Below are 26,461 nucleotides of genomic sequence, written 5' to 3' on the forward strand. Positions count from 1 at the left end.
GAAGCTGTCCTTCAGGAGAAAGGCAGTGGTAGTTTGAAATGAGGCAAAGGTGGGGAGGCATGGGAGGACCAAGAGTGGTTAAGTGGAGGACTGGGAGCTGAGGGAGAGGAAAGAGCTGAGCTGGGGAACATTGCAGGTGAAGAGGAAAGTTTGGGGTGGGGGGGGGGAAGGGTATGGGGATGTGAGCGTGGTCGCAAGGTCTCAACCCTCCAGCCTCTGCTGATCACCAGGGCCTGCACCTGCTCTCTCTGGCCTGTCTCTCCGGGGGCTTCCCAGAGTCAGCCTGGCACACCCCACCTTGTGCCCCCAGCCCCCTTCCCTGGGGACCCACATAGAACCATGTGCCTGCCTTCTCGTGGGCCCTTCTGGGCTCAGGGCTATGTATCTCTGAGTTCAGAAGCAGACCCTGGGTCTCAAAGACATCAAGACACGGGCCGGCCCTCGGTGTGTCTCAGCACCGTAGAGTCAGACACACTTGGCTGCATGGCTCTCCTGGACTCGCCTCACTGTGTGACTGTCGAGGAGACCTCGCTTTCCCCATCCGAAATCTGAATATTTGTCTGGGGTCCAGGGTTCACATCAGTGCTTCCTTTTTCTAACAAGGTCCATTTTGTCCTGCCTCCTTTACTCTTCTCAAATGAAATTCATAGATAATATAACCTGCCTGCCCTCTAATTTTTTTAATTCCATATAATGTTTTAGTTGTGTTATAAAAAAGAAACAAGGGCTGCCTGGGTGGCTCAGTCGGTTGAGTGTCTGCCTTCAGCTCAGGTCATGATCCCAGAGTCCTGGGATCGAGCCCCACGTGGGGCTACCTCCTCGGTGGGGAGTCTGCCTCTTCCTCTGCCCCTCACCTTGCTCATGCTCTCTTTCCCTCTAATAATTAACAAAATCTTTTAAAAAAAGAAAGAAACGAAAGGGAAGTAACTCCTGAGTGATGTGTAATTCCCTGTATGAGCTGAGGCACAACTCTCCAGAGGCGGGATGAGGTCGTCCGTTGCCCGCACCTGTGTGCGGCCTCCCAAACCTGCCAGCCACAGACGTACAAACACCACAGGCGGAGTGACCGAGGTGACGTGATTTTCTGAAATGGTGAACAAGTCTTGGTCAAGTTCCAAACATAACACAGTACAATCTTCCCTCAATTTACACGGTCGTTCCATTCCTGGAAAATTCAGTGAATGTTAAAACCAGGAAAAAAGTTGTATATATATAGAATGGGGTTAGGTTCTAGGCATAGACGACCAGATTGCTCATGTACAGTGTACAGTTATTTTGGATATCTGGAAAGATACCCAAAAGTTACTGGAGGGCTGATCCTCCCTGTGGGCCATCTCTGGCTCCTCCCCACTAAATGGCAGTGGCTCCCAGTCCCTGTGACCAGCAGAAAGTCCCCCAGTGACATTCACTGTGACCCCTGAGGTAGAACCCCCCCCCACCCTAGGGAGTGCCCTAGAGAATCTCTAGGGCAGTAATGCCCCTTGTACCTGGTGGGTGAGGGGGCAGACCGGAACACTGGCTGTAGTTCCTTGGGGAGGGCAGAGGAGGACAGCTGAAGCCCTGTGGGATAAGGCTAGTCAGGGAGGGCTTCCTGGAGGAGAGGCCCTGGGAGCCATGTGGTTTTAGATCTGGGGTCCAAGGGCAGGGGATTTTTCAGAAGCCAGAGCACTTCTGTGACTTCCTCAGTAGGCTTCGCCAGCTTTTCTGGCCTTACTGTGGAGCAAATTATCTTTTCCACGGACTCTAAAACTGAGTCCTCTGAGGGATGAGGAAAGGCCCCCTCTACCTGCTCTATTCTTTATGTACCCTCTCCAGGAGGCGGAAGTGTCTTCCTACAGATTTTCTCGGTGAGAACAACTGATTCCTCCCAGAGAGACCGGAGAGAGATGTCCTGAGTTGGAGGAAGGGGATTTTAAGACTTGGCCTCTCTCATCGCACCCCAACCCCCCACCCAGCTGCCTGGAGCTGAGCATTTCTCCCCATCGTTATGTCTTCCTTCTTGCTTCATATACTTTAGAGTAGTTAGGGGGGAAACCCACATGAGCATAGGAGTTAATTAGCTTGATGTAAAGGGAAGAAGTTTAAAAAAAAAAAGCTGAACATGAAATAATAAATATATGCCTCACATAAACATTTATGGTCCTCTATTTACTGAAAAAAAAAAAAGACAGATGGAATATGTTTGTCTTCGAGAAGTTTTAATAGATTCAACAGCCATTTCCTCTGGATTTCTTGTCATCCCATCACTCTTGGACTGTTTGGGGCTTGGATAAAAACAAATGGGTTTCAGCGATCATCACTGTGGCTCCCTTCCTAATGATTTGGAGGCAGCCAGGGGCCTGTGTGGGCTCAGGGCACTCCAGGTAGTGGCAGGACTTCTGATGGGAGATGTGGGGAACCTTACACTTTCAGAGCCACAGACTATCCTTATGGCTCATCAGTGATGTCACAAAATCTTGGAACCGTAGTCATTGAAATGCCTAGCTGTGGGAAAATGCATCATCTCAGAAGGAGAGAATTGGGGAATTTTAGAATCCCAGATGCATGGAAATTTCTCATTTTGGAGTCTTCATGGCTCAGCATGAGGAAATGTAGAAACTGAGAATTTTAAGAGATATCAGAGTTTATTAGACCCCCTCATACTTACATATGCTAAATACCCACAGTGCTTTCTTCTGCCAGCCCTTGGATCCCTGCTTTGTGCCGCTCCCTCCTCACCCAACATGGAATCTTCTCTCACTCCCAGAGGGGCACTAGTAGTCGTTTACACTGGGTGTAGGTATAGCCTTTCAGCCTTGCCCAGGGAAGGAGCTGGGAGGAGGAGGAACAGCAGGACAGGCAGAAGGCTGCATGAAACAACAGGGGGAGGGCAGGGGCTCCTGCAGACTCACCATGACCAGTGGAAGCCCCAGGTCCTGAGGACATGCTGGGCAGCACAGCTCTTCTGTCAGCTGCCTGATCTTATATGGATGTGCCTGTACCCTGTAGGGTTGTCCCTTCTGGAAGCCATTAACAGGACGGGTACCCAGAGGTCCCCTGGGTGTGCTCACACACCCCTTGCCCTGCAAGTGCTGGTGGTGGGCTGGGAGGGAAGGGGCCCTAGTCACAGACCAGGGCACTAGATGAGGGTCCTGGCCACGGAAGGGATGGAAGATTAGCCCACTCTGTCTTTGGTCTATGCTCAAGGATGCAAGGATGGATTTTAAGCACAGTTTTTAATTATTAAGATAATAGGGAATATTGCAAAATGTGTAATACAGAGGTTTTTTTCATTATTTTAAAAAATATTTTATTGGGCTCCTGGGTGGCTCAGTGGGTTAAGCCTCTGCCTTCGGCTCAAGTCATGATCCTAGGGTCCTAGGATCAAGTCCCGCATTGGGCTCTCTGCTCAGCAAGGGGCCTGCTTCCCTCCCTTTCTCTCCCTGTCTGCCTCTCTGCCTACTTGTGATCTCTCTCTGTCAAATAAAGAAATAAATAAAAAAATCTTTAAAAAAACCCATCTTTAAAAAATATATATTTTATTTATTTGCTAGAGAAAGAGAACAAGAGAGAAAGTATAAGCAGGGGAAGCGGCAGACAGAGGGAGAAGAAGGCTCCCCCCTGAGCAGGGAGTCAGGTGCGGGACTTAATCCCAGGACCCTGGGACCATGACTTGAGCCAAAGACAGCCACCTAAACTGACTGAGCCACCCAGGCGTCCCAACACAGAGACTTTTTTTTAAGCTATTGAAAAATCTACATAAGGTGAAATTCACGTTACATGTGAGCGTGAACAATTCCATGAATTTTGACAAATGCACAGTCATTACGTCAGAAGTGCAGACACCATTATAATCAGCAATTAGGACTGTTCCCTCGCCCCCCAAAAGAATGATGAGTTTAGAAAACATTCCTTTTTTTTTTTTTTTTTTTTTTTTTTTTTTAAGATTTTATTTATTTATTTGACAGAGAGAGAGAGATCACAAGTAGGCAGAGAGGCAGGCAGAGAGAGAGGAGGAAGCAGGCTCCCTGCGGAGCAGAGAGCCCGATGCGGGGCTCGATCCCAGGACCCTGAGATCATGACCTGAGCCGAAGGCAGAGGCTTTAACCCACTGAGCCACCCAGGCGCCCCAGAAAACATTCCTTTAATGAAGCCACTGCTCTCCCTTTATCTACTGTTCCTTCTGAGGTCTTTTTTTTTTTTTTTTTTTTTTAAACACAATGCTCATACATGGTCCCGCACAGTAAGTCAGGTTTGGTTACTCCTGCTCTCCCCCTCTGATGGCTCCTTGCTGTAAACCCAGATCCTCACCGGGACCCCCATGACCCTGCCCGTCAGGTCCAACTTCCTCATCACTTGCCTCTTTGACCTCTGCTCAGTGGGCTACAGAGACACCTGGACTTCCTGTGATCCTACCCTGGAGAATGCTCCTACCTCAGGGCCTTTGTGCTTGCTGTTCTCTCTGTGTGAGTGCTCTTTCCCCTGCTTTCACCTGGCTCCTCCTTCCCTTCCCTCAAGTCACTATACAGACCCCCTGACTGTCCTGACCGTCCCCATCTCTCTGCATTTTCTACCTTCTTACCCTTATTGTAAATTCACAACATTCATCTCTAGTGATAGTACAGTATATATTTATCTGTTTACTTTTGAAATTGTTTTCTCCCTTACCTGCCTTCCTCATGACTGGTACCAAGACCATAGCATTTCTGCTGGTGAGTGTCTGGTCCTGACACATAGTAGGCATTCAGTATACATATGCTAAGGAGACAAATGAATAAATAACATTTGATGTACATTTTACATTTGACATTTTAAAAATTTTCCATTTTTTGTGACTCAGGTTATTTTAATATCTATGAAGTTTGAATCCTGCTCTTTTTGTTCTGTATAAGTCTTACAAATATTTTCTCTTCTAATTAGAACCTTTAATAAATGCAGCAAAAGCCTTCATAAGATGCCTTGTGATGAGGCAAATTCATATAAAACATCATTGGCCCTGGCCTCTGCTCTCTGTCCAGCCCCTTCACAAATGGGGCATTGAGAGCCCACGTTTCTCTGGGACTTACAAGGCATGCTGGCCTTAGGAATTGATTGCCCCATAACCATATGAGAGGTTCTCAGTTCCTGTGTGCTGTGTGTTTTGTGATAATGGACTAGTTCCAACAGAGAGAGACAGCGAGAAAGGGAACACAAGCAGGGGGAGTGGGAGAGGGAGAATCAGGCTTCCCACCAAGGAAAGAACCTGATGCGGCATTCAATCCTAGGACCCTGGGATCACGACCCGAGCTGAAGGCAGATGCTTAACCACTGAGCTACCCAGGTGCCCCCTAATCATTCTTTTATTACTGGATATATATGGGCTGTCTTCTGTTCTTTTCTGTTATAAATGACCCTGAAGTGGTAAATTAAGGGATGTTTGTTCGTTTTAACAAGAATGTTCAGAGCGATGAGAGTGCAGGGAACAGTTGCTTTCCTATACTGCTGATGGTATAAATTGATACATTCATTTTGGAGAGCAGCTTGAATTGCCGGTAATAAAATTCTAAAAATTTTGCATGTCCTTTGACTCAGCAGCTCCGCGTCTAGGAATTTATCTTAAGGCCATAAATATGGATGGACATAAAGACAGGTCTGTAAGGACATTCATTACATGATGGTTTCTACTTTTAAACCTTTCTGAGCAATCTTAATCCCAACTCTGGAGGAGAGGTTAAATAAAGCATGTATAACCATATAATGGAATACTGTACAGTCATTAAAATTATTCACTGGAAGGGGCTTTTTACAGTTGGCTATACTGGATAAGCTTGTATCAGGCCTTTCCTCTAGACAAATATAGAAACCAGCTGTTTGAAGACATTAAAGGGCCATGAAGACATCCAGGGCTTGAAAAACCAACATTGTAAGGAGAAAAGAAGTACACTGATGTGGATCTGACACTCTGTGGCACTTCTTCCTTCCAAGTATTAGCTAGCTTTCAAATGGTATAGGACCCAGAGTCAGAGAGCTGTGTCTCTACAGCCTTACTTTATTAGAGAGACAAAAACTGGAGTTTAGGATTACCAAGATAGGCAGTTCTGGAAGAGCCAAGATTCCATGGAGACAGGAAGTGGCAAAATGCAAGTCTAACATTTAGTATGTTGCTTTGCCTTTCAGAATATTTGTTGCTTCTTAAGTGGTACAGGCTAAGTGGCTGAGAGAGCAACCGAGGATGGCAGTTAAGAGGTTGAGAAGCTAGGCAGAGCTTTATTTCAACAGCCTCAAGTTCAGGAAGATAAAACTGGAACTTATTGTCAACCAAGGAGGAGGATCCCTGGCAACCCAGGCTTCTAGTTGGGGTCCCTGAAGGGCAGCATCCTAGGAGAAAGGATGAACAAGAAATAGAACAACTTTTACAAAGCCTTAAATGCAACCTTGAAACAGCTAAAGTCTAAATTGGATAAAGATGATCTTCCCCTCTTTTAACTTCCTTTAAGAAGCAAAAGAAAATCCCCTTTTTCACATACAACACTGGGAATTCAGTCAAATCCCTATGATGAGTGTATTCAAGAAAATAGATTACTAAATAGAAAATTTCAATAGATATCTGAAAGCTATAAGAAATCAAAGAAATGGAAAATTTAAAACAGAAAGAATAAATTTAAGAACTCAAATGATGGATTTAATAGATTAGATACAGTTAAAGAGAAGATTAATGAATTGGAAATAGGTTAGGGGACAATATCTAGACTGAAGCATGAATTTAAAAAGGATGGACATTACAAAAAAGAGCATAAAAGATTCATAAAACATGGTGAAAAGGCCTAACGTACATTGTTCCCCCAGAAATATACAGGGAAGATAATGGGTAGAAGTCATGTCTGAAGTGATAATGGCCAGCAACTTTCCAAAACTGACAGAAAAATGTTAAGTCACATATTTAAATAGCCCTATGAACCGCAAGCACAATAAATACAAAGAAATTCCCAGCTAGGCACATCTTAGTCACAGACTGCTGAGAACTAAACATAAAGAGAAAACCTTAAAAATAGGAGTGAGGGGGGGCAATGTAGTATCTTGAAAGACATAGAGATGACTTTCTAATAGAAATGCTGTAATCCAGAAGACCATGGAATGATTCTGTAATGTACTAAAAGAAGTTGACTGCCAATCTAGAATTCTATACCCTCAGAAGTCAAAGTGAAAACACAAAATTTCAGACAAACAAAAGTTGAGAGAATTCCTTGCCAGCAGACTTACAATTTTTTAAATACCTTCATGCAGAAGGAAAATAACTCCCATATGGAAGCAGGGGAAGAAAAAACATTTGAATACATAGAGACTACATAAAACGATGATATCTATGTATAATTAAAATACACAACAAAAATAACCCAGAGAGAGACAGAGAAAATGCATGTGTGCATGCACACACACATGTGTGTAAAGAATCCTGAGGTTCTTGCACTTTTCAGGAGGTGGTAAATATGCTAATCTGTATTAGATGGTAGTAAGTCAATGAAGGATGCTGTAATTGCTGGAATAACCACTAATAATAAAAGAATGTGTGTTTAACAAGCTAACAGATAGAAAATAGTATGATAAAAAAGACTTGATTAATCCGAAAGAATGCAAGGAAGGAGAGAAAAAGAATATAGAGTTGGTGGGACAAATAAAACACAAGTAGTGGGGCGCCTGGGTGGCTCAGTGGGTTAAAGCCTCTGCCTTCGGCTCAGGTCATGATCTCAGGGTCCTGGAATTGAGCCCCACATTGGGCTCTCTGCTCAGCAGGGAACCTGCTTCCTCCTCTCTCTCTGCCTGCCTCTCTACCTTGTGATCTTTGTCTGTCAAATAAATAAATAAAATCTTAAAATAAAACAACAACAACAAAAAAACCCACAAGTAGTAAGATTATAGATTTAAAGCCAAATGTAAGTTAGTTATATTAAATGTAAATGGTATAAATGGACTAAATACTCAAAAACAAAGATTTTCAGAGTAGATAGAAATTATTTTCTAGAAAGATATTGTATTAATGAGGATGCTTTGGGTTGTACGTAACAGAAGGCCCATCCAAGATAGACTTGAAACACTATGGGAACTTTGCTCTTCACATAAAAGGTTCTTGGTGCCACCAGTGCTCCAGTATCTCTTGGTTTCTTGGTTTCTTGCCACTGTCTTCCAACAAGCTTCCCTTGGGATGACGAGATGCTCTCTACTAGCTGTCGAGGACTCATGCCTCCTCAGTTGCCTGGAGAGGTTGGTCTTTCCCCAGGTTTCAAACAGAAGTCCCAGGACTCCTATTAAACCAGCTTGTGTTGTGTGCCCAGCTCTGAGCTGCTCACTGTGGCACCGTGGCTGGTAACAGGAGATCATGCTAGTGGGTTCAGGCTTCCACAGCCCCCTATCGAGTGGGGTTAATCAGAACAACGGTGAAGCACACACTCACATAGCCTCTCCTGGGTTCCAGGTGTTCTGTTGAAAGCACTTTACATGTGTTATGAACCCGTTTCACCTTCATGAACTGGCACAGAGATGTTAAACCCTTTGACTTAGGGTCACAGCTAGTCAATGGCAAAACCAGGATTCCAATCTAGTCAGTCAGGCCCCAGAATCCTGCTTTCTGTCTATACTGTGTCTCCTTCTCAAGCCCCGTAGAAAGATATAGGAAATATGGACCTTCTTAGGGAACAAATACTAGGAGTTATGGACGGGATGTTCATGCTTCCTCAATCCATATGTTGAAGTCCTAACCCCCACATGACTGTAATTGGAGATGGGCCTCTAAGGAAGTAATTAAGGTTAAATGAGGTCATAAGGGTAGGGCCCTGGTCCAATACAATTAGAGTCCTTATAAGAAGAGGTTGTATGCATTCCCTCTCTCCTTTCCTCTCTCTTCTCTCTTTCGCGCGCGCTCTCTCTCTCTGTCTCTGCACGCACCGAGGGAAAGCTGTATGGGAGATGTAGTGAGAAGACTGCCATCTACAAGCCAGGGAGAGAGCTCTCACCAGAAACCAAATCATCAGGAATCTTGATCTTGGCCTTCCTGTCTCCAGAACTGTGAGGAAAGGACATGTCTGTTGTTTAAGCCTGCCAGCCTGTGGTATTTTGTTATGGCAGCCCGAGCCGACTAATACACTGGGGAAAGCAATCGCTGTATCCAGTCTAAATCCCTTCATGATGTGGAACAGCATCAGGCCAACACTGCCTTCCAAGTCGGGGAGAGCTGGGCTTGCATCTTGATTCCACCCTTTCCCAGCTGCATGACCTTGGACAAGTCAGTTACTCTTGCTCTGGAAAATGGCGTTTGTAATTCTGGCATGGAAAGAGCCTAGTATTGCTCAGGTTTCACTAGCCTGAGTCCCCGTAAATCCAGCTCAGCTTTAAAGGGGGAGTTTATAGAGTTTTGTGATGTCGGCTAAGAGATGAGGGGCGGCCTTAAGCCTGGTGTGAGGCCTTGAGGGCTGGGCTCTGGAGCTCCAGAAGCCTGGCTGGGTTACAGGTCCCCTGATGGCTGTGAGTGCCCCAAGGCGGCTCTAAGATGTGGGAGTGGGCCCTGGCCCGCCCATCCCAGCCAGGCTGTGGAGATGAGAAAGAACCTGGCTATCTGCCTTCCTGCTTCTCCTCAGTCAGAAGCCCCCACCTCCTGCTATTCGCCAGGCCTTTGGGCCTGGTGAGGAAGGGAGAGGGCCTCGGGAGGCAAAAGGGGTCTTGTAGTAGGGTGCCACACAGGCTGTGCCTCTCCTGTGTGTCCTGAGGGAGCCATTCGCTCTCTCTGAGCCTGAGAAGGGGAGCCCCTTGTCTCCTGTCCTGTGGGACCTATGGCATTCCCCCTCCTGGCCCGACTCTACCACGACTCAGAGGGAGAAGCTGAGGCCCAGAGAGGGGGCCAAGGCCCTGCTCTGCACTGACTGAGCCTGCAGCGCCCGGGCTCAGACTCGAGACCCTGGGAACCTGAAGTTGCCCTTCTTTGGCCATTAGTGCTCCCTATCTGGGAGCACATGCCTCTGTTTCTGAAGGCACAGACCAACCACAGAGCCTATGCCTGTGCCTCCTCTACCTGTTAAGAGAGCAAAACGGAGGGGCCTTTATGGAGATGCTGACTCTGCACCAGACCCTGTGCGTCTAAGTACGGGAACTCATTTAATCTACACAGCCATATTTGGGAGCCAGGAGTCTTAGCCCTAATTTTTTTTTAAGATTTTATTTATTTATTTGAGAGAGAGCATAAGCAGGCAGAGAGAGAGGAGGAAGCAGGCTCCCTGAAGAGCAGAGAGCCGGATGTGGAACTCAATCCGAGGACCCTGGGATCATGACCTGAGCCGAAGGCAGAGGCTTTAACCCACTGAGCCACCCAGGCGCCCCTTAGCCCTATTTTATGTATGGAGAAACCGAGGATCAGAAGGGTGAGGTAGCCCATCTAGGGTCAGATGGCCAGAAAGTTAATGGTAGAATCAGGCCTTCAACCTAGCTGTGCAGGTCACAAAAGCAAGTCAGTGTCTGGCATGGGGGGATGTGATGGTTAACTTGGGACAGTCCTTCCAGCCACCCTCTTTCCTAGTGCTTCCAGGCACCTACTGTGGGCCTAGCCGTGTGCCAGGATGGGGAGATCCTCGAGTGGGCCCGGTGTCTACAGAGCCTGCTTCCTGGGCGACCAGGACAGGCCTGTCCCTCATCTGGGTCCCTGTTTTCTGTGTGTGAAGTAGGTTGAACAAAATCATGTCTCAGGATACACTGACATTTAGCAGCTCTGGACTCCACAACCCATGTCCTAAAGGAGGTTATAGACTTGTGGGAGAGGCAGGGTTTTACATGCCCTTAACAGCATCGGTGTGGTAGTACAGAGTATGACAGTCTTGATTTTGTGGGGATGTTGTGGAGATTTAGAAATAAAATATGTCAACTTTTGGCTGTGCCCAGTGAACATAAAGTACACCCGGAAGGGCAGCTGGTCATGAGGACTTCTGGGAGCTGAGGTGGGGGAACCCAGGAAGGGCAGGAAGGTTCTGGATGGAGATGCACTTCTACCATGCTCTGGGGGCCCGGAGGAGTTTGGGAGGTGTCAGCCACCCTCACTGTACAGGCAAGGATGTATGGAGCAGAGCTGCAAAGTATTGTGGGAGTGCAAGGTAATGCCCAGGGGAGGGGCTGAGCCCCAGCGGTGAGCGCCCTCCAGCCAGGCTGAAGGCATTCCATTTATTGAGGGCCTGCTGGGGCCAGCCCTTGTTCAGGGTCTGACAGTAGTTTCCACCTCTTCAACTCCACCCTCTAAAAATTCTCCCCGTGTTGTGGAGGCAGGAAGGTATGATAGTTTCGGATTTTGAATTTCTGCCTTTCTAATAACTACAAAACCCTATCTCTAAATTCTGCACCCAGCTCAGGTGTTGGCCAGTTGCAATCCCAGAATCAATGAGCTGTTTTTGTCGATAAAGTTTTATTGAAACATAGCCCCATTCCTCTGTTTATGTCCTGTGTGTGACTACTTTTCACTGTTGAGTCACTGGGTTAGAGACTCTGTGGCTGCAAAACCTACAGTATTTACTGTCTTGCCCTTTACAGAAAGAAGTTGGCTAGATTAAAAACTTCTGCTAGACTAGAGAGTGGAGTCAGAGATTCAGTGTGAGTCTGAGCCCTACACTTGCTGCGTGAATTTAGGAGAATTGCTTGCCCCCTCTGAGCCTGCCCAGCCAACTCTCGGGGGTTGTAGTGAAGCTCATAGGTGATGGCTTCAAGACGTTTTGTGGACTGCAAAGTGTTGTACCTGTCACCAGCCTGGCACTGGGAGGGCACTAAAGGTCTGCTTGTGGGCAAATGAGGAATAGTTACCATGCAGGCCTTCCTAGACCTGGCTGCTGGCCTCTCCAGGGACGGCAAGGAGATGGCATCTGGACCTGAGATGCTGAATACATCATTGTTCTTCTTGTGCAGACTTGGCAGGTTTGAGCATAAATTAAAATTCTTGTGGGGAGTCACCTTATATATGGTACCACTTTATAGCCAAGTCATTACGGTAATTTGCAAAGCTCTCTGGTGTATAACTGGAGTCATTTGCTTTACATTTGCTGGCTGTGACCTCATTCAGGCTGCCTGGTCTTGGATTTGGTGACCCCTGAGCTTTAGGGACTTGGTCTTCTGAGTCCGGTCTCAGGGTTATCCAGACCTGACCTTCCGGGGATAGAAGGCAGGGTCTTGCCTTGCACAAGAATAAATAGGAGAAATCATTCTGGTTACCATCCTCCTGCCTTTTCAAGTGCTTACTGTGAGCTGGGCACCATGCCAAAGATGTTGTGTCCATAATCTCATGGGATTGTCCTCACAACCTCTGAGTAGTTATTAGCACCATTTGATAGATGAGAAAATAGAGACTTCAAGAGGAAAGTAAACCAAACTCTTACCTCATCCCGGGGAGTCACGTTCCACCAGGGGTTTGCTGTGTGACCAAGGCAGGTCCTTTCCTTCTTTGAGCCTCAGTTTCTTCATCTAGTAATTAAATGGATGGGCAGTCAGTCCCAGCCCTGAATTGCTCACTAACTCATAAAAATGAACATAGGGCTCCCCCACTCTCCAGTTCTGCAAAGAAGCATCACTTACATGAAAGCCAGGTCCAGGATCTGCTCTTGGATCCAGTGGTACAGGGGGGGAGATATGGCTGCTGGGTACAGCCCCTTCCTGGGCCACCCCCATCCTGCATCAGGGCCAATGTGCCCCTCTCATTCCTCTGCCTCTGTAGAGAAACACTCCATCCTCACTCCCCAGAGACAGAGAGTGAGCAGGGGTGGGTCCTATGATGCTTTTGGGGACAGAGAAGCAAGATGCCACTAGGCAGGAGGGCAGTGGCAGGTCTCCTGGTTGACTTGGGCCTGTGGTGGGGAGTAGTGACAGTGCCCACATCTTTCTAGTGGTGGCAGCATCTCTGGGGCACACGTTATAGCCTCTGGTTTTATATCCAGCCCTTGAGAAAGCAGATGGCCTAAGGAAGCCTCTGGCACGGGCTTTGGGAGCAATTGCCGGGCAACCTGGTATGGTCACTTGCCAACTCTGATGCGCACGTCCCTCTGCAAGTTAGGGAAGCTCATGGATTTATCCAGGGCACTGTGAGGGTCACACAAGACAAGGGCCTGAACGGGCTTGGAGCCCCAAGCAGCATCAAACTGTGACCTGCTCTGTCTTTCCTCCCTCCAAGAGCTGGCTTATTTTATTTGCTGTAGGAAGACTTCTTACTACATAGTATCCAGTGGAGAAGAAGCCAACAGGCCTCAGTTATTTGCTGGGTAATAACTGGTTTTCGTTTTGTTTTGTTTTGTTTTCCCCATGGAGGTGATAGGTTTGCCTCTCAGGGGTGTTCCTTACTCCTGTGTGACCTAGGTAAACCACTAGACCTCTCTGAGTCTTCATGTGCTTGTCTGTAGGCAGAGTAGTCTTACCCATCTGGCAGAGCTGTCATGGAGACTGAGGTTTAGGAGTCATTGGAATGGTTTTTGACTTCCCCAAAGCCTTCCCAGCATGATCTTCATTGGAGTCGTAGGTGGGGTTGTTCCTCAGTTGCCTGAGAGGCAGCAGGACAGGACCGAGGCTTTTAAGCCTGAGAGATCTGGGTTTGGACTGTGACCAACCTCTTATAGAGCCCTAAGCCTGGTCAGAGTCATCTAATCTCTCCAGAACTCAATTTTTCTCGTCTGAAAAATGGCTAGAATGAGCCCACTACACAGGGATGGACACTTAGATGGATCGATGTGCCTGCTGCCTAGGAAGGGTCAATAAATGCTGGGCTCCCCCATGCCTCTCTGGGGGCACACCTTCCCTCTCTCTACACATCCTCCTTGAGTAACCCAGAAGCCCCCAGTGCATCTGGTGGATTTTTGAAGAATGCTCAGAACTCGCTACCCAACCCAAAGATTCTGGGAGAAAGACCCTGGCGGAACAACCCCACGTGATGATTAAGCTTTCTTTGCTCCAAATGCTATTAATGCTCATAAAATTATCCACAGTTTTCTGAGGCCCAGGCCCAGGGTTTGCCTCAATGGGACAATAAAAGCACATGCAGAAACGATTTGGAACAGGGAAAGACCGCCAAGCAGGGACGGAGCTAAACGAGCGGCAGCCTGCTCTCATTAACTCAGGCCGTTCACATTTGTTACCAGGGATTTCTTTTTAATTAAAAAACAACCAAGTTATTAAAAAATAAGCTTGTGAGGGGCTGGCCCAGCAGCAGCCTGAGCCAGCAGGAGTGAGCATTCCTTGCAACGGGAATGAGTCCAGGACTCAGTCTGGGAAGGTGAGGGGGCTTCTGAGTGAATCTTCCTCCGTGCCCTCTGGAGGAGGCTGGCCTGTGCCTGGGAACACAGAGGCTCCTCTGAGCCCCTTCCCTGCCCCGGACCTTGGGAGGCTTGCATTCTGCTCTGCAAACTGGACTGTGCTTGGCAGGTGGATGCCTGGTGCCTGGCAGAGCTCTGGGCACACGGCGAGTTAGCACTGAGTGTCCAGCTTCCTGAGCGGAAAGGCCTGCCTCTGGGCTGGGCTGGAATTAGGGTTGGGGGAAGTGGATTCCTTGAGGATGGGGTCGGGTTTTTGTCTTAAGAGGCCACTTCTTGTTACATAGCCATTCAGAATTGGGGTTTGGCTTTGGACAGATCTGAGCCCGAGATCCTGCCTAGATTCTTAGCGGTGTGATCTCAGACCCCAAGGTCCCTGAACCTCTGCCTGCTCTCTACAGTGAGGATGACCTCTAGTCTTTCTAAAAACCCTGTCACTGGGCAAGGCAGGGCATCCGGTAGGCTGTCAAAGAACCGTGGAGAATACGGAAGTGTGAATAGCTGTGTACCGTATTTCCGTGGTGTGACGCAATTTGGGAAAAAAGGCAGATTGAGTTTTGGTAATAACAAGAGCAGATGGGGTTTGGTGAGCACCTGCTCCATGACCTACAATGTCCGTGCCGTTCACCTGGCCTGCTGAGCAGCACAGCCCCAGCACGCGTCCATGATGACCCTTGTCCAATGAGTGTTCGGTGACGAGCGCGACGGTCATAGACTAGGATCCCAGAGGCAGGAGCTTGTCTGCCTGGCTCGCCAGGGTTTCCTGCCCCTAGCGGTGTGTTGGTCCATCGTAAAGACTCTGTGTTTGTGGAACGGTCATTCAGCCACAGGAGCTCAGCATCCACATCTGAGTATTGGGGATTTTGCTCTCAATCCTTCTGGTTATTGTGGAAATTAAATAAGGGATCTTGGTGCTTTGAATGCAGCAGGGGTTCAGTAAACGTGGGCTCAAGGCTGCTGTGTCCCACGCTGTGCCCTAGTGACTGCCCTCTCCCTGCACCCCTCTGCAGGCCGTCCCCATTCACGTTCTTTCCTCTTCCTGTTTTTCTTTGCATAGTGAATGGGAGCTACGGCCACTGCACCCCAGGCTCGGAGAAGAGCCTGCTGGACCTGGACCTTGTGGAGGGCCCTGGTCCCACCTGCCGCCAGGGCCTTTTTCTCCCTGCGGGCACCCCACCGCCCCGGGGCCAGCCCCCAGCCTGCGAGAGGCTCCTGCATTTCCCCCACCCCAGCAGGTAAGTGCTCCTCCTTACCCATCAGCTCCCTTCTGTGGACATTTCCTGAAGGCCAAGGACAAAGTGCCTTCGGACCTCACCTAGTCTGCCTGGTTGTGGGACACACAGGGAAACTGAGGCACACGAGGGCCAGGGACCCGCCAGAGGCCACAGCACAATGATAGACACCTGGTCTAAGCCTTGAACCCCCTACGTCGCAGTGCCTCATGAGAAACAGAGATGGTTTCACTGAGGTGTGTTTTCCCCCTTGCAGAAGCTGAGGTGGCTTTTCACAGAGAATCAGAAATTGCAGAAGAGGAAGACTCAGGGGTGGGATGGGGAAGAAGCACCCAGCTCAGGGTTCATGCACATTGCAGTGTCAAGCCCTGGATGACTTAGAGCGTGGCGAGGGAGGGGTTCCTCCGCCTGGGGCCATCTCCTGCCCTAGGAAGCCATGCCTCTCAGAGCCCTGCCAGGGGACGGCCATCCAGTGGCTGCGCATTTCCGGTCATGTCTGCTTGTGGGCGGATGTTTGATCGCATCGTGTATCAGGCTGGAATCTGCCTCCTGTGCCTCTCCCGAGGTCCCCGCTGTGCCTCTGTGCCCTCTGGTCTGCTGACAGGCAGAGGTCAGCCACAGGCAGGCCTTTGTGCCCCTAGCTCGGCCCGGGCCTGCACCCCAGGGCCCAGACATGCTGGCTGAGGCCTGCCTCACACACCAGAGACTCTAAAAACTGGACTAGTGGCCTGTTCGCAGTTCATTCCTTTGTCAGTCATTTATTGAGTGTCTGCTATGTGCCAGGCACTACGAGGTGCTAGAAATGTCTTGGCAAAGCAAGCAGAGAGCTCCCCAGTGGAGCTCACTTTGCAGTGAGAACCTCAGGGGAGACAACTCCAGAGCCGGATGCTGATTCTTCCCACACAGAGCCATTTTCCTTTGAGAATGTGGATGCCCTGTGGCCTTCAGGGATATCAGGGAGACTTCTGACCTACGGGAGTGTGTTAGTCTGCGCACACTGGCTTGACAAAATACCACAGCCCAGAGGGCTCAAACAGCAGAAATGTCTTTTCTCCCAGTTCTAGAGGCTGGAAGTCCGAGAGCGTGGTGTCCCCAGGTTTGGTCTCTCCTCAGGCCTCCCTCCTTGGCCTACACGAGGCCACCTTCCTGTGATGTGCGTTGGCCTTTCTGCTGTTTGCACGCTCTTCATCTTAGAAGGACACCAGTCGTATTGGATGAGGGCCTCCCCCTCACAACCTCAATTAACCTTCCTTACTTCCCACAAGTCCCTGTCTCCAAAGACCATCACGCTATGGGTTAGGACTTCAACATACAAATTTTGGAGGGAGACAATTCAGTACATAACAAAGAGCAGGTGTCTTTTAGACTTGGAGCTGTCCATTGTTCGGTGATAGTCCAATGCATTTGTCTGCTTGATTATTCCCTGAGGCTCCCCGAGCAGCCTCTGGTTCCTCAAGGGACATTCTTTCTATCTCAGGGCAGAAGCTATGCTAACCTAGGGAAAGCTAAAGCAAGTGGGTTGCTTGCTTTTATTTTTTTAAATTTATTTTTTATTTTTTCTTAATTTTAATTTTTTAATTTAAATTCAGTTTAGTTAACATATACTATATTGTTAGTTTCAGAGGTAGAATTTAATGATTTATCACTTGCAAGCAACACCCAGTGCTCATATTTTAAGCGCCCTCTTTAATCCCCATCACCCAGGTACTCTACCTCCCCCCTCCCCTCCAGCAACCCTCAGTTTTTTTCCTAGAGTTAAGAGTCTCTTACGGTTTGCCTCCCTCTCTGTTTTTATCTTATTTTATTTTCCCTTCTCTTCCCCTACATTCATTTCTTTTGTTTCTTAAATGCCACATATGAGTTAAATTGTATGGTATTTATCTTTCTCTGGTTAACTTATTTCACTTAGCATAATACCCTCTAGTTCTGTCCACATCGTTGCTAATGGCAAGATTTCATTTTTTGGATGGCTGAGTAATATTCCATTGTATATATAGACCACAGCTTCTTTATGCATTTGTCTGTTGATGGACATCTGGGTGCTTTCCACACCTTGGCTATTGTGGACATTGATGCTGTAAACATTGGGGTGCACGTGCCCTTTGGATCATTACATTTGTGTCCTTCGGATAAATACCTAAGTAGTGCAATCGCTGGGTCATAGGGTAGCTCTGTTTTTCTTTTTTTGTACAGATGATCAGAAATGTTCTATACCTAGAACCCGAACCTAGAACCCCACACCAGGATCGTTCTGATCTGTGGCCATTTCTCCTGCTGATCAGGCACCGTCACACCCCTTCATTCTCCTAAAGCAAAACAGGGCTCCACCCCTGTCCCATACCTGTCAGACCCTGTCCCTTCTCATCTCCTTGCTCCCTCCCCACTCCTGATCTCTAGACCCCTGAGCCACAGCCTGGGTTCCTGGGGGCCTCTGTGCCTCCCTCCCAGCTTTCTAATATGCATAAAAATTGCTCCCACTTTGCAAGGACTTGCTGCTTGTGCCCACCTCTCACTTAATCGTCACATCTCATAAGTGACAGTCCTGGAGTGCTTGCTGTGTGCGACACAGGAGGCCAAGCACTCTTCATGCAATTACCTCACTCAACTCCCATCTGCCAGAGGTTGGGGAGACGGAGGCAGAGAGGCCACAAAACTAGCCCGACATCACCCAGCAAGTGGCAAGCGTTTCAAGTAACTTTAGCAATACCCTGATTTTGTCATTTCTGTGCTAAAAATGACTACCCACCACCACTGTGGTCAGTAGAATGTATTATTGCATGCGGATTGAGGCCTGGCTCCATTACTGACTTTCTGAGTGAACTTGGGCAAAATGCTGACCCTTTCTAGGCCTCATCTCCTTACCTGTAAGATGAGGATAGAAACACAGAGTGCACAGGCCCCCAGTAGTATGGGAAGGCAATCTGTGATCTGGCTGGCCTCCTTGACTTTGGGCCCCATGGGCTTCACATGTTCACATCTTGGGGCCTTAGCCTACAGCACCCCCCCACCACCACCACTTTGGTTCCTTACATTTGTCAGAACTCTGTCCACCCCTCAGCAGAGTTGAAGTGTTCCCATGAGAGCTGGTCCTCCATCTCCCCCATGAGAAGGGAAGTCTCTCAAGGGCAGGGACCTGGTTTGTGAACCGTCTTGTGGCCCCAGCATCACCCAGCACAGAGAGCAAAGCCTGTAGAGGGACTTCTCTGGCCCTTCGCCCAGGCTGCAGCCCCTGAACCAGTGGGTGCACAGACCCCATGAGATCCGAAGTCACCCTCCCATCCCCTTGAGGCTCTGTCGGAGGAACACTAGTTTTCCCAAGCTCAGCAGCTCCCTTCAAGGTCTGGGATGACAGACAGAAGAACATCGGAGTCCTTGATACTCAGAACGTTGAGGCTGCCAGGAAACCCAGCGGTCATCAAGTTCCATCATTTTGCAGGGGAGGAAGCTGGGGCCCCTGGCAGGACAGTGCTGTGGGAAAATCACACTGCTGATTCAGACCCATCGAGGTTCACATTCCTGCTCTAACGCTGCCTGCCTCTGAGGGGTTGGCCAAGCAGCTTCAGTTTTCCTAAGTATAAACCAGATGGTGGACTCTCCCCTGAAGAATTTGGTTATGCATTCAGCAGATAGCATGCGTCGTTGTGCTGCGGTGGCGCTGTGTGGGACGGCCCTCGGGAAAGCGCCTAGCGTGCGGGGCTGCTCAGCGCTAGACTGCTCTGTCCAGGGACCCTCACCCACAGTGTCCAGACATGTGACAGGAGTCACCTGGGCAGCCCAGGGCTCAGCCTCAGGGCAGAGCAGGAACCGCTGCTGGCCTGCCAGGGACAGAGGGATGGAGAGGGCAGGCAGGGGGCTGCCTCAGCTAACCAAAGCCTGAGTTGCCCTCGCCCCTGAACCCCTGCTGCCATAGGAGGTTTCATTGTTGTATTTGGGTAATTCAGTCACAAGTGCAATGGCTGTTCTCTGCTGCTGTGATTCAGCCTGATGCTACCTCTGCCAGGCCCAGGATGATGACCATGCAAGGAACAGCTATGCTTTTATTTATTTATCTTTTAAGCTTCACAAAGTCAAGCTTCCTATCAGATCCTTCCTATCAGATCTCCTATCAGATCCTTAAGCAACTCAGAGCTTTCTGGTGGCAGCTATGGCCCAGTGTCCCCAGGCCCCGGGAAGGGGGCTGTGCTTTAGCTGTCCACCCTGGAGTCCACGCTCCTTCTGCTTCCTCCCAGGGGCCGTGCTCTGGGAAGGGAAGAGAGGCCTTTGCTGGCTGAGGCAGAGAATTGGTCAAGTGTAGCTAAGAAACAGGAGGGCCCTTTTCACAAGCCTTTATCTGGGGAGCACTTCCCGTCTCCCCTGGAGAAATATACAGCCCCAGGCAAAGGGGAGCCTGGCTTCCCCAGCTTGCTGCTTGAAACTGGGGGCAAATTTTGTGCCCTCTTGGCTCCTTTCCTGTCTCTGCAGTCTTGGGGTTGGATCCATGCTCTCTGAGGGCCACTGGGTTCTGCCTAACCCTTCCTTCCTCTCTCCTCCCCTCGTGCTCCCTCCAGCTCCAGGGAGCCAGAGAGGGAGGCTGGGCTGCAGGATCGCATGGAAAGCGGGGACAGGTGATGATCCCACAGTCCCTCTGCAGAGAGTTCCAGAACACTGCAGTGATCTGGCAGTGAAGAAAGCAGCATCCACCCTGCCATCATCTCTCCAGAGGGTTGTCACTGCCTCTGCCATCCCTCTTGATCCTGGCAGCCACCCTCTGAGGCAGTGAAGGCTAGTCCTCATTTCACAGGGGAGGAAACTGAGGTGCAGACAGGCCCAAGGACACAAGGGGTGTCCTCTTCAGGCTTTGAACATGTAAGCAGTCTTCCTGTTCTTCCCAGCCAGCCAAGGGACCACTTTGGTTTTCTGTTGGCATCACCTGCCGGGTTGCCAGAGGCCCTGATGTGTCTTCCTTCATTTATGTGTCCTTATGTGGGGAGGGCCTTCTCTTGGAACACGTGTAGCACATGGGTGATGAAGACAGCATCACACCATCGTCACTGTCCAGTGATGATGAACTGTTCAGTGTCGGGATGAGAAGTGAGACCCAGAGTGCCTTGCCCAGCTTTGTGCAGCAGGGAGTGGCTGAACCTGGCCTCAGACCCCAGTCCCCGGCCTCGCTGGTGTGGCCCTCCCAGCTCACAGCCTCCCCCAGAGTTGTGTTTCGTGCGGTCACAGTGTCTGGGCTTGAAATCTCGGGACCACCCCCACCAGGCTTTTCCTCAGTCGTTCTTGGGATGCCCCTCGTCACCAGACCCCGGCCCCCTGATGTTCACTGTGGAAAAGGCACATTGCTTGGGGGCAAAATGTCATAGAATTAACATTTCTAGAAATTAAGAAAGACTATAAAAATTAAGATCAAAGGGACAAGTAGGTAGAATTTAAGACAAACTGGCCCTGGATGTCCCTCCAAATGCCAGAACTCACTAGAAAGTCATGGAGAAGTCAGGGCAGACCCTAAGGAGGCCTCAGCAACAGGGCAGGATGGCATCTGGGACTGGAGAGGGAAGGCTGGATTTGGTAAAAGGATGCCACGGGGGCTCTTTCCTGGTATCCTCTTCAGAACCCCTGCCTTTCTTGAACCTCTCTCCAGCCCCATCCTCTCTCTCTCTCTCCCCCTCTCCCCTGTTGCCCTCCATATTCTTCCCTGCTCACCAGACCTCCACCCTCTGGCTTCTCCCTCCCTCTATTTCTAGCCCTCCATCTCCACCCCTGCTCTGGGCTTCCCATCCCTTGGTCCCAGGTTCCTTGTCACTCCCCCCACCCTGGGGCCTCCCCACTGTGGAGTGGCTCCCCCCCATGACCTCTATGCTCTCTGTTTTCCAGGTCGCCCAGACCTCAGGCCACGTATGTGAATGGTGGCCTTCCGCAGCACATCAAGCAGGAGTCCCTGCCCGACTACCAGGCCATGACAGAAGCTCGCGCACCGCTGTCCGCTCACTGCCGGGCCCCGCCAGCCACTGGCCTGCACACAGAACTGGACCTGCCGGGCCGGGGCCTCGCTAACCCCGCGCCTTCCTGCTACCTTCTGGGCAGTGAACCCTGTTCCGGCCTGGGCCCCCCACCTGACGCCCACCTCCCCGAGGGCAGCGTAAAGCGTTGCTGCCTCCTGGGCCTGCCCCCCGCCTCCCCGGCCTCCTCCTCACCCTGCGCCTCGTCCGAGGTCACCTCCATCATCCGCTCTTCCCAGACATCTCTGGTCACCTGCGTCAATGGACTACGGAGCCCCCCACTGCCGGGAGACCTGGGAGGGCCTGCCAAGCGGGCCCGACCTGGCCCGGTGACGGCGGAAAGCCACGAGGGTAGTGTGCAGCTTGAAGCCTGCCGGAAGGCGGCCTTCCTGAAGCAGGAGCCCGCAGACGAGTTCTCGGATCTTTTCGGGCCGCCTCCCCAGCAAGGCCTGCCTCCCCCGTACCCCGCGTCTCAGTTGCCGCCGGGCTCTGGCCTCGGAGGTCTGGGGCTGGGGCTGGTGGGCAGGGGGGTGGCCGGCCGGCAGGCGTGCCGGTGGGTGGACTGCTGTGCGGCCTATGAGCAGCAGGAGGAGCTGGTGCGGCACATCGAGAAGAGCCACATTGACCAGCGCAAGGGCGAGGACTTCACCTGCTTCTGGGCGGGCTGTGTGCGCCGCTACAAGCCCTTCAACGCCCGCTACAAGCTGCTCATCCACATGAGGGTGCACTCGGGGGAGAAGCCCAATAAGTGCATGGTGAGTTCCCACGGCTGCTGGCCAGCCCCGACCCCGCCGTGCAGAGCAGCCTCCACTTGGCCCTTAGGGATGGCCTGCCGGGGGGGCTTTAGGCCAGGGGTGGAGGCTGGCTGCGATGGCCTGCGGTGGTCAACGGGAAGACGGATGCTGGTGATGGGACCACTGGTCAAATAGCCCTCCCGGCTGTTTCAGTTCCTCTACTCACCACGTGTCCCCCCCCCCGCCCCCATGGCATACCACGTGATCAAACACACTTGTTCACGGGGTGACAACATGCACTCTGAGGTCAGAGCAGGCCTGGGCAGCCTTGCCTGTTGCATGCAGATGCTCACTGTCTCACCCACCAGTGGTCAGGTGAGTCATGGGACACCTGCTTTCCTTTAGCGCTGGGCCCTTGTCAGGCAGCATTCCCTGGGGTGCTCTCTGGACCTTGGAGTAGCCCCTAGGCATGGTTTCTCCAAGGAGTGCCCCGTCCTCACAGGTACCCAACTTGGGAGCCGTGGGTCCCTTGGGCAGGTTTGGGGTAAGGCCAGATTAACCTGTAAGGATCCAGCAGTACCCAGGCTGGATTTGAGCCTGAGGTTTCCAGGAAAAAAAAAAAAAAAAGAAACACGCACGCACGCACGCACGCTGTGGACACCTAGTCTCCAGCCCCTCTGACTGGTCATTTCTGCATTGTGCTTTCGGGGTGGTGGAAATCCATATCAGAGTCTTTGTCCCTGATATCCTCAGGCGAGCTGCTGTGCCCACCCCCAAGACCCAGCTCTCCCCCCCGGAGAGGCGCCTGCCCACGAATGGAAGGGCCGGAGGAGCCGCCCAGACTTCCACGGCCCAGCTCCAGCTTCTCAGCCACTGGGGCATTGGGGAGGCAAAGGAGGAATCGGCGTGTCTGGTCTAGTCTACAAGGCTGGGGTCCAGCCAACGTCGAGTTCTCCCACACTCACACGTTGTCCTTGATGCTGGACCCTGCTTCCTGAAGTGTTCGTTCTGGGAATGGGTGCACTTCTGTCCCTGCTTCAGGCCCAGGGCAGTATCTGTAGCAGCGAGGGGGAAGGCAGGAAGCTTTGGCGGCCGGCGGGCAGCATAAACTCCGCCCTCCCAGAATGAGGTGGTCACCCTTGCGGTCCTATCTGCTTGTGGAGCTGTGGTCTGGGCAGGCAACCGGGCTGGATCTTGAGGAGGAGGAGGTCACTTTCTAGACAAGTGGGGGGTCGTGAAGAGCCTCTGCAAAAGGACAGGAATAGGAGGGAGCCTGTGGTTGGTGTGTTGATTTTGTGGGGAGAGGCTGAACTGGGAAGGCTGAAAATTTGACTTTATCATGTGTCTTGGGGTTGAGGGCATGCTGGAAGGAGGTGGTGACCAGGCCATTCCTGGGGATGCCCCATTTGTCTGAGGTGTTGTGACATGTGGCTTGCTAAAAGACATGCCCTTGCCTGGAAGATGCCCAGCAGACTTCCAGAAGACCGAGGGCCCCTTCTCCCCCTGAGACCCCAGAGCTGATAGTAGCCAAGCCACAGTCCTTCATGTCTCCTCTCCCATGGGGGATCCTACTGGTGTCCTCAGGGGGCTGGTGTGGAGGTCCAAGCTTTGGTACCGTGTGGTCAGCGGCCTTCGATCTCCAGGGCCTCCTGTGTGGAATTACAGCTTGCAGTAGTGCCTGTGTGGACCGCAGGGAATCTGGCAATAATCTACCCTTCTCTGCCTGTTTTCTGGGAAACAGAGGCCTGGTGAGCAGGTCAGAGAGGCCCAGTCTACCCAGTGCAGTCTGGGGATCTCTCTCTACAGTTCCTTCTTCTGGGCCTGCCAGAATCTCACCTGATTCAGCGGACTCCACCAAACATTGGCTTACACCAGTTTGTGCCTGGCTCTGGGGACACAGACCTGGACTTTCCAAGGTCTTCGCTGGCAGGCACCCATGGTCAGCGAGGGGTGAGAGGTGGGTATGGGCAACTTCTGCCTGGAGTTTGTATAGGCCCAGGGACAGGAGGCCCAGAAGGGCTTCACGGAGGAGGTGTTGTTCAAGCCATATCTGTATTTACCCACAGTTGCATTCAATCTTTACAGAAGTCCTGTAAAACCAAGGTTTTACAGATGGAGAAACAAGGGTTCAGTGGAGTCCAGCCAACCTTCTACGTGCTACTATGAGAACACTTTATCTTGCCTCCTGAGGAGTTCAGGCTTATGCTGATAACAGTAGCAAGCAGCTTCTCAGTGTTGACTATGTGTAGGAGCCATTCTTTCGCGGGGATGTGGGGGAGAGAGAATCTTAAACAGGTTCTGTGCCCAGCCTGGAGTCCAATGTAGGGCTTGATCTCACCATCCCGAGATCATGACCTGAACCAAAAGCAAGAGTTGGATGCTTAACCGACTGAGGCCCCCCCGCCCCCGCCAGGTGCCCCGGGAACCATTCATTCTAAGCAGTAACTCCATGTGGTCCTCGTAACAACTCTACGGGGTAGATACTATCAACCCCATTTTACAGATGAGGAAACTGAGGCTCAGATTGCATAATTTGCCCCAGGTCACACAGCTAGTGAGGGGCAAAGAATAAGAACAGTAATAGAGGCGAATAATCATCATAGTAATAATAGGAACAGCAGTGGAAGTAACTTGCCCGAGGTCGCCTAGCTAGGAACCATTAGAGTGAAATATGAGCCCTAGTCTTCCTAAACTGTGATGATTTTGTTTGCATAGATGGTCCCATTACACTGTTTTCTGGGTCCTGGGCCCAGCCCTGAGGGTGCCGTCATCTGGAGTAGGGGCAGAGACCTCCTCTGAGCTCCTCCCCTCCCCCCATGGGGGCACGCCCCCTTCCTGCCTCGCTGGCTCAGTGGGTGACCCTGGGGAAGGGGCAGGCCCCAGTCCGCACCCAAATAAATAGAATCTCCCTTCCCTGTAAAATTATTAATTTCTCATGACAGGCCTCTGCTACCATGTGCTGTAATAGACAAAGGAATTTTGGACCCAGATCCTCTGGAGAACAGGAAATAGATGAGACACTTTGATTGAAGAGTAAATGGCCCACTAAAATAGCAGTTAATCCTTTTATTATCTTTCCAGCAGCCGTGTGCACGGTTCTTTCATGAGGTAAGCCTTCCCCGCCCCGTCCAACTGTAACACTCCAGCCCGGCAGCTGGTTTCCATTTAGCCCGCCGAGCCTCCGCTCACGCACCAGGCGGCCTGGGGAGGCACAGCGAGGAGCCGGCCGCCCCCTGCCCAGGTTCTCCATGCTTGGGGCGGCCCAGAATCGGGCCTCGGCTTGCGGGGGCCCCCGGGCTAGACTGCACCGTCCGGCCCCCCGCTCTGCCCTCGCCGCGGCCCGTCCACGCCATCCAGAGGAAGCTCCCTAATCTCTTTGCAATATCCTGTTATGTTTCTTATGTTGTCCGAGTTGTCTTAGCCTTATTAAATGTGGGGTTTCATCTGCATTAGGGTAGCGAGGATACGTCCAAGCCAAATACCGCCGCGACGCCTCCAAGACGTTAACTTTGAAAAGATTAATTTCTTGCTTTCTTAGGTTGGCTCTCCCAGACAGTTGGAATTCTGATTGTCTGAGACTGCAGAAATTAGCAGGCTGGGTAGTTTGTTTTTCTGTATATCAAGAAAAAGAGAGGCAGGGTGAAAAGGAAAACCTTTCATAACCTTGGGTTTTAGAAAACAACAGTAATAACAGCGACGGTCCTTGCCTTTGTGAAGAGCTTTTCAGAAACTGGGAGCGCTGGGCAGGAAGTGTGTGTGTAGACAGGTAATGAAAAGCCCAGGCCTGGAGTCACACCGACCCTGGTCTCCACCTGGGCCTGCCATCTAGCAGGTTTGTGACCTCAGACAGGTGACTTAGCCTTTCTGAACCGTAGCACACTCGGTTGTAAAGTGGGACGATGATAGTACCCGCCTTGTAAGGGTTGCGGTCATTAGGGCTTATGTATTTTATTTATTTTTTTAAAAGATTTTATTTATTGGACAGAGAGAGAGATGGCGAGAGAGAGAACACAAGCAGGGGCAGAGGGAGAGGGAGAAGCAGGCGTCCCGCTGAGCAGGGAGCCCAATGTGGGGCTCGAACCCAGGACCCTGGGATCATGACCTGAGCCGAAGGCAGACACTTAATGACTGAGCCACCCAAGCGCCCCAGCATTAGGGTTTAAAGAGATAATTTAGGGTGGTGCATCCCCCATCAGCTCTGTCACATCAACTGGTGGCTGAGGGGGGCACAGTTGTCACTCACC

General features: G+C 50.8%; 1 protein-coding gene across 1 annotated transcript in view; it reads left to right on the forward strand.

Annotated features, from left to right (window-relative positions):
* Positions 1 to 26,461, forward strand: part of GLIS1 (GLIS family zinc finger 1) — a 218,288-nt gene that overhangs the window by 117,817 nt on the left and 74,010 nt on the right. Inside the window, exons 3-4 of the mRNA XM_045998143.1 lie at positions 15,328 to 15,505; positions 21,359 to 22,238. Of these exons, the coding sequence (XP_045854099.1) occupies positions 15,328 to 15,505; positions 21,359 to 22,238 (1,058 nt within the window). The remainder of the gene's footprint in view (positions 1 to 15,327; positions 15,506 to 21,358; positions 22,239 to 26,461) is intronic.

Source organism: Meles meles, chromosome 1 (assembly GCF_922984935.1).
Source record: "Meles meles chromosome 1, mMelMel3.1 paternal haplotype, whole genome shotgun sequence".
Lineage (NCBI taxonomy): Eukaryota > Metazoa > Chordata > Mammalia > Carnivora > Mustelidae > Meles > Meles meles.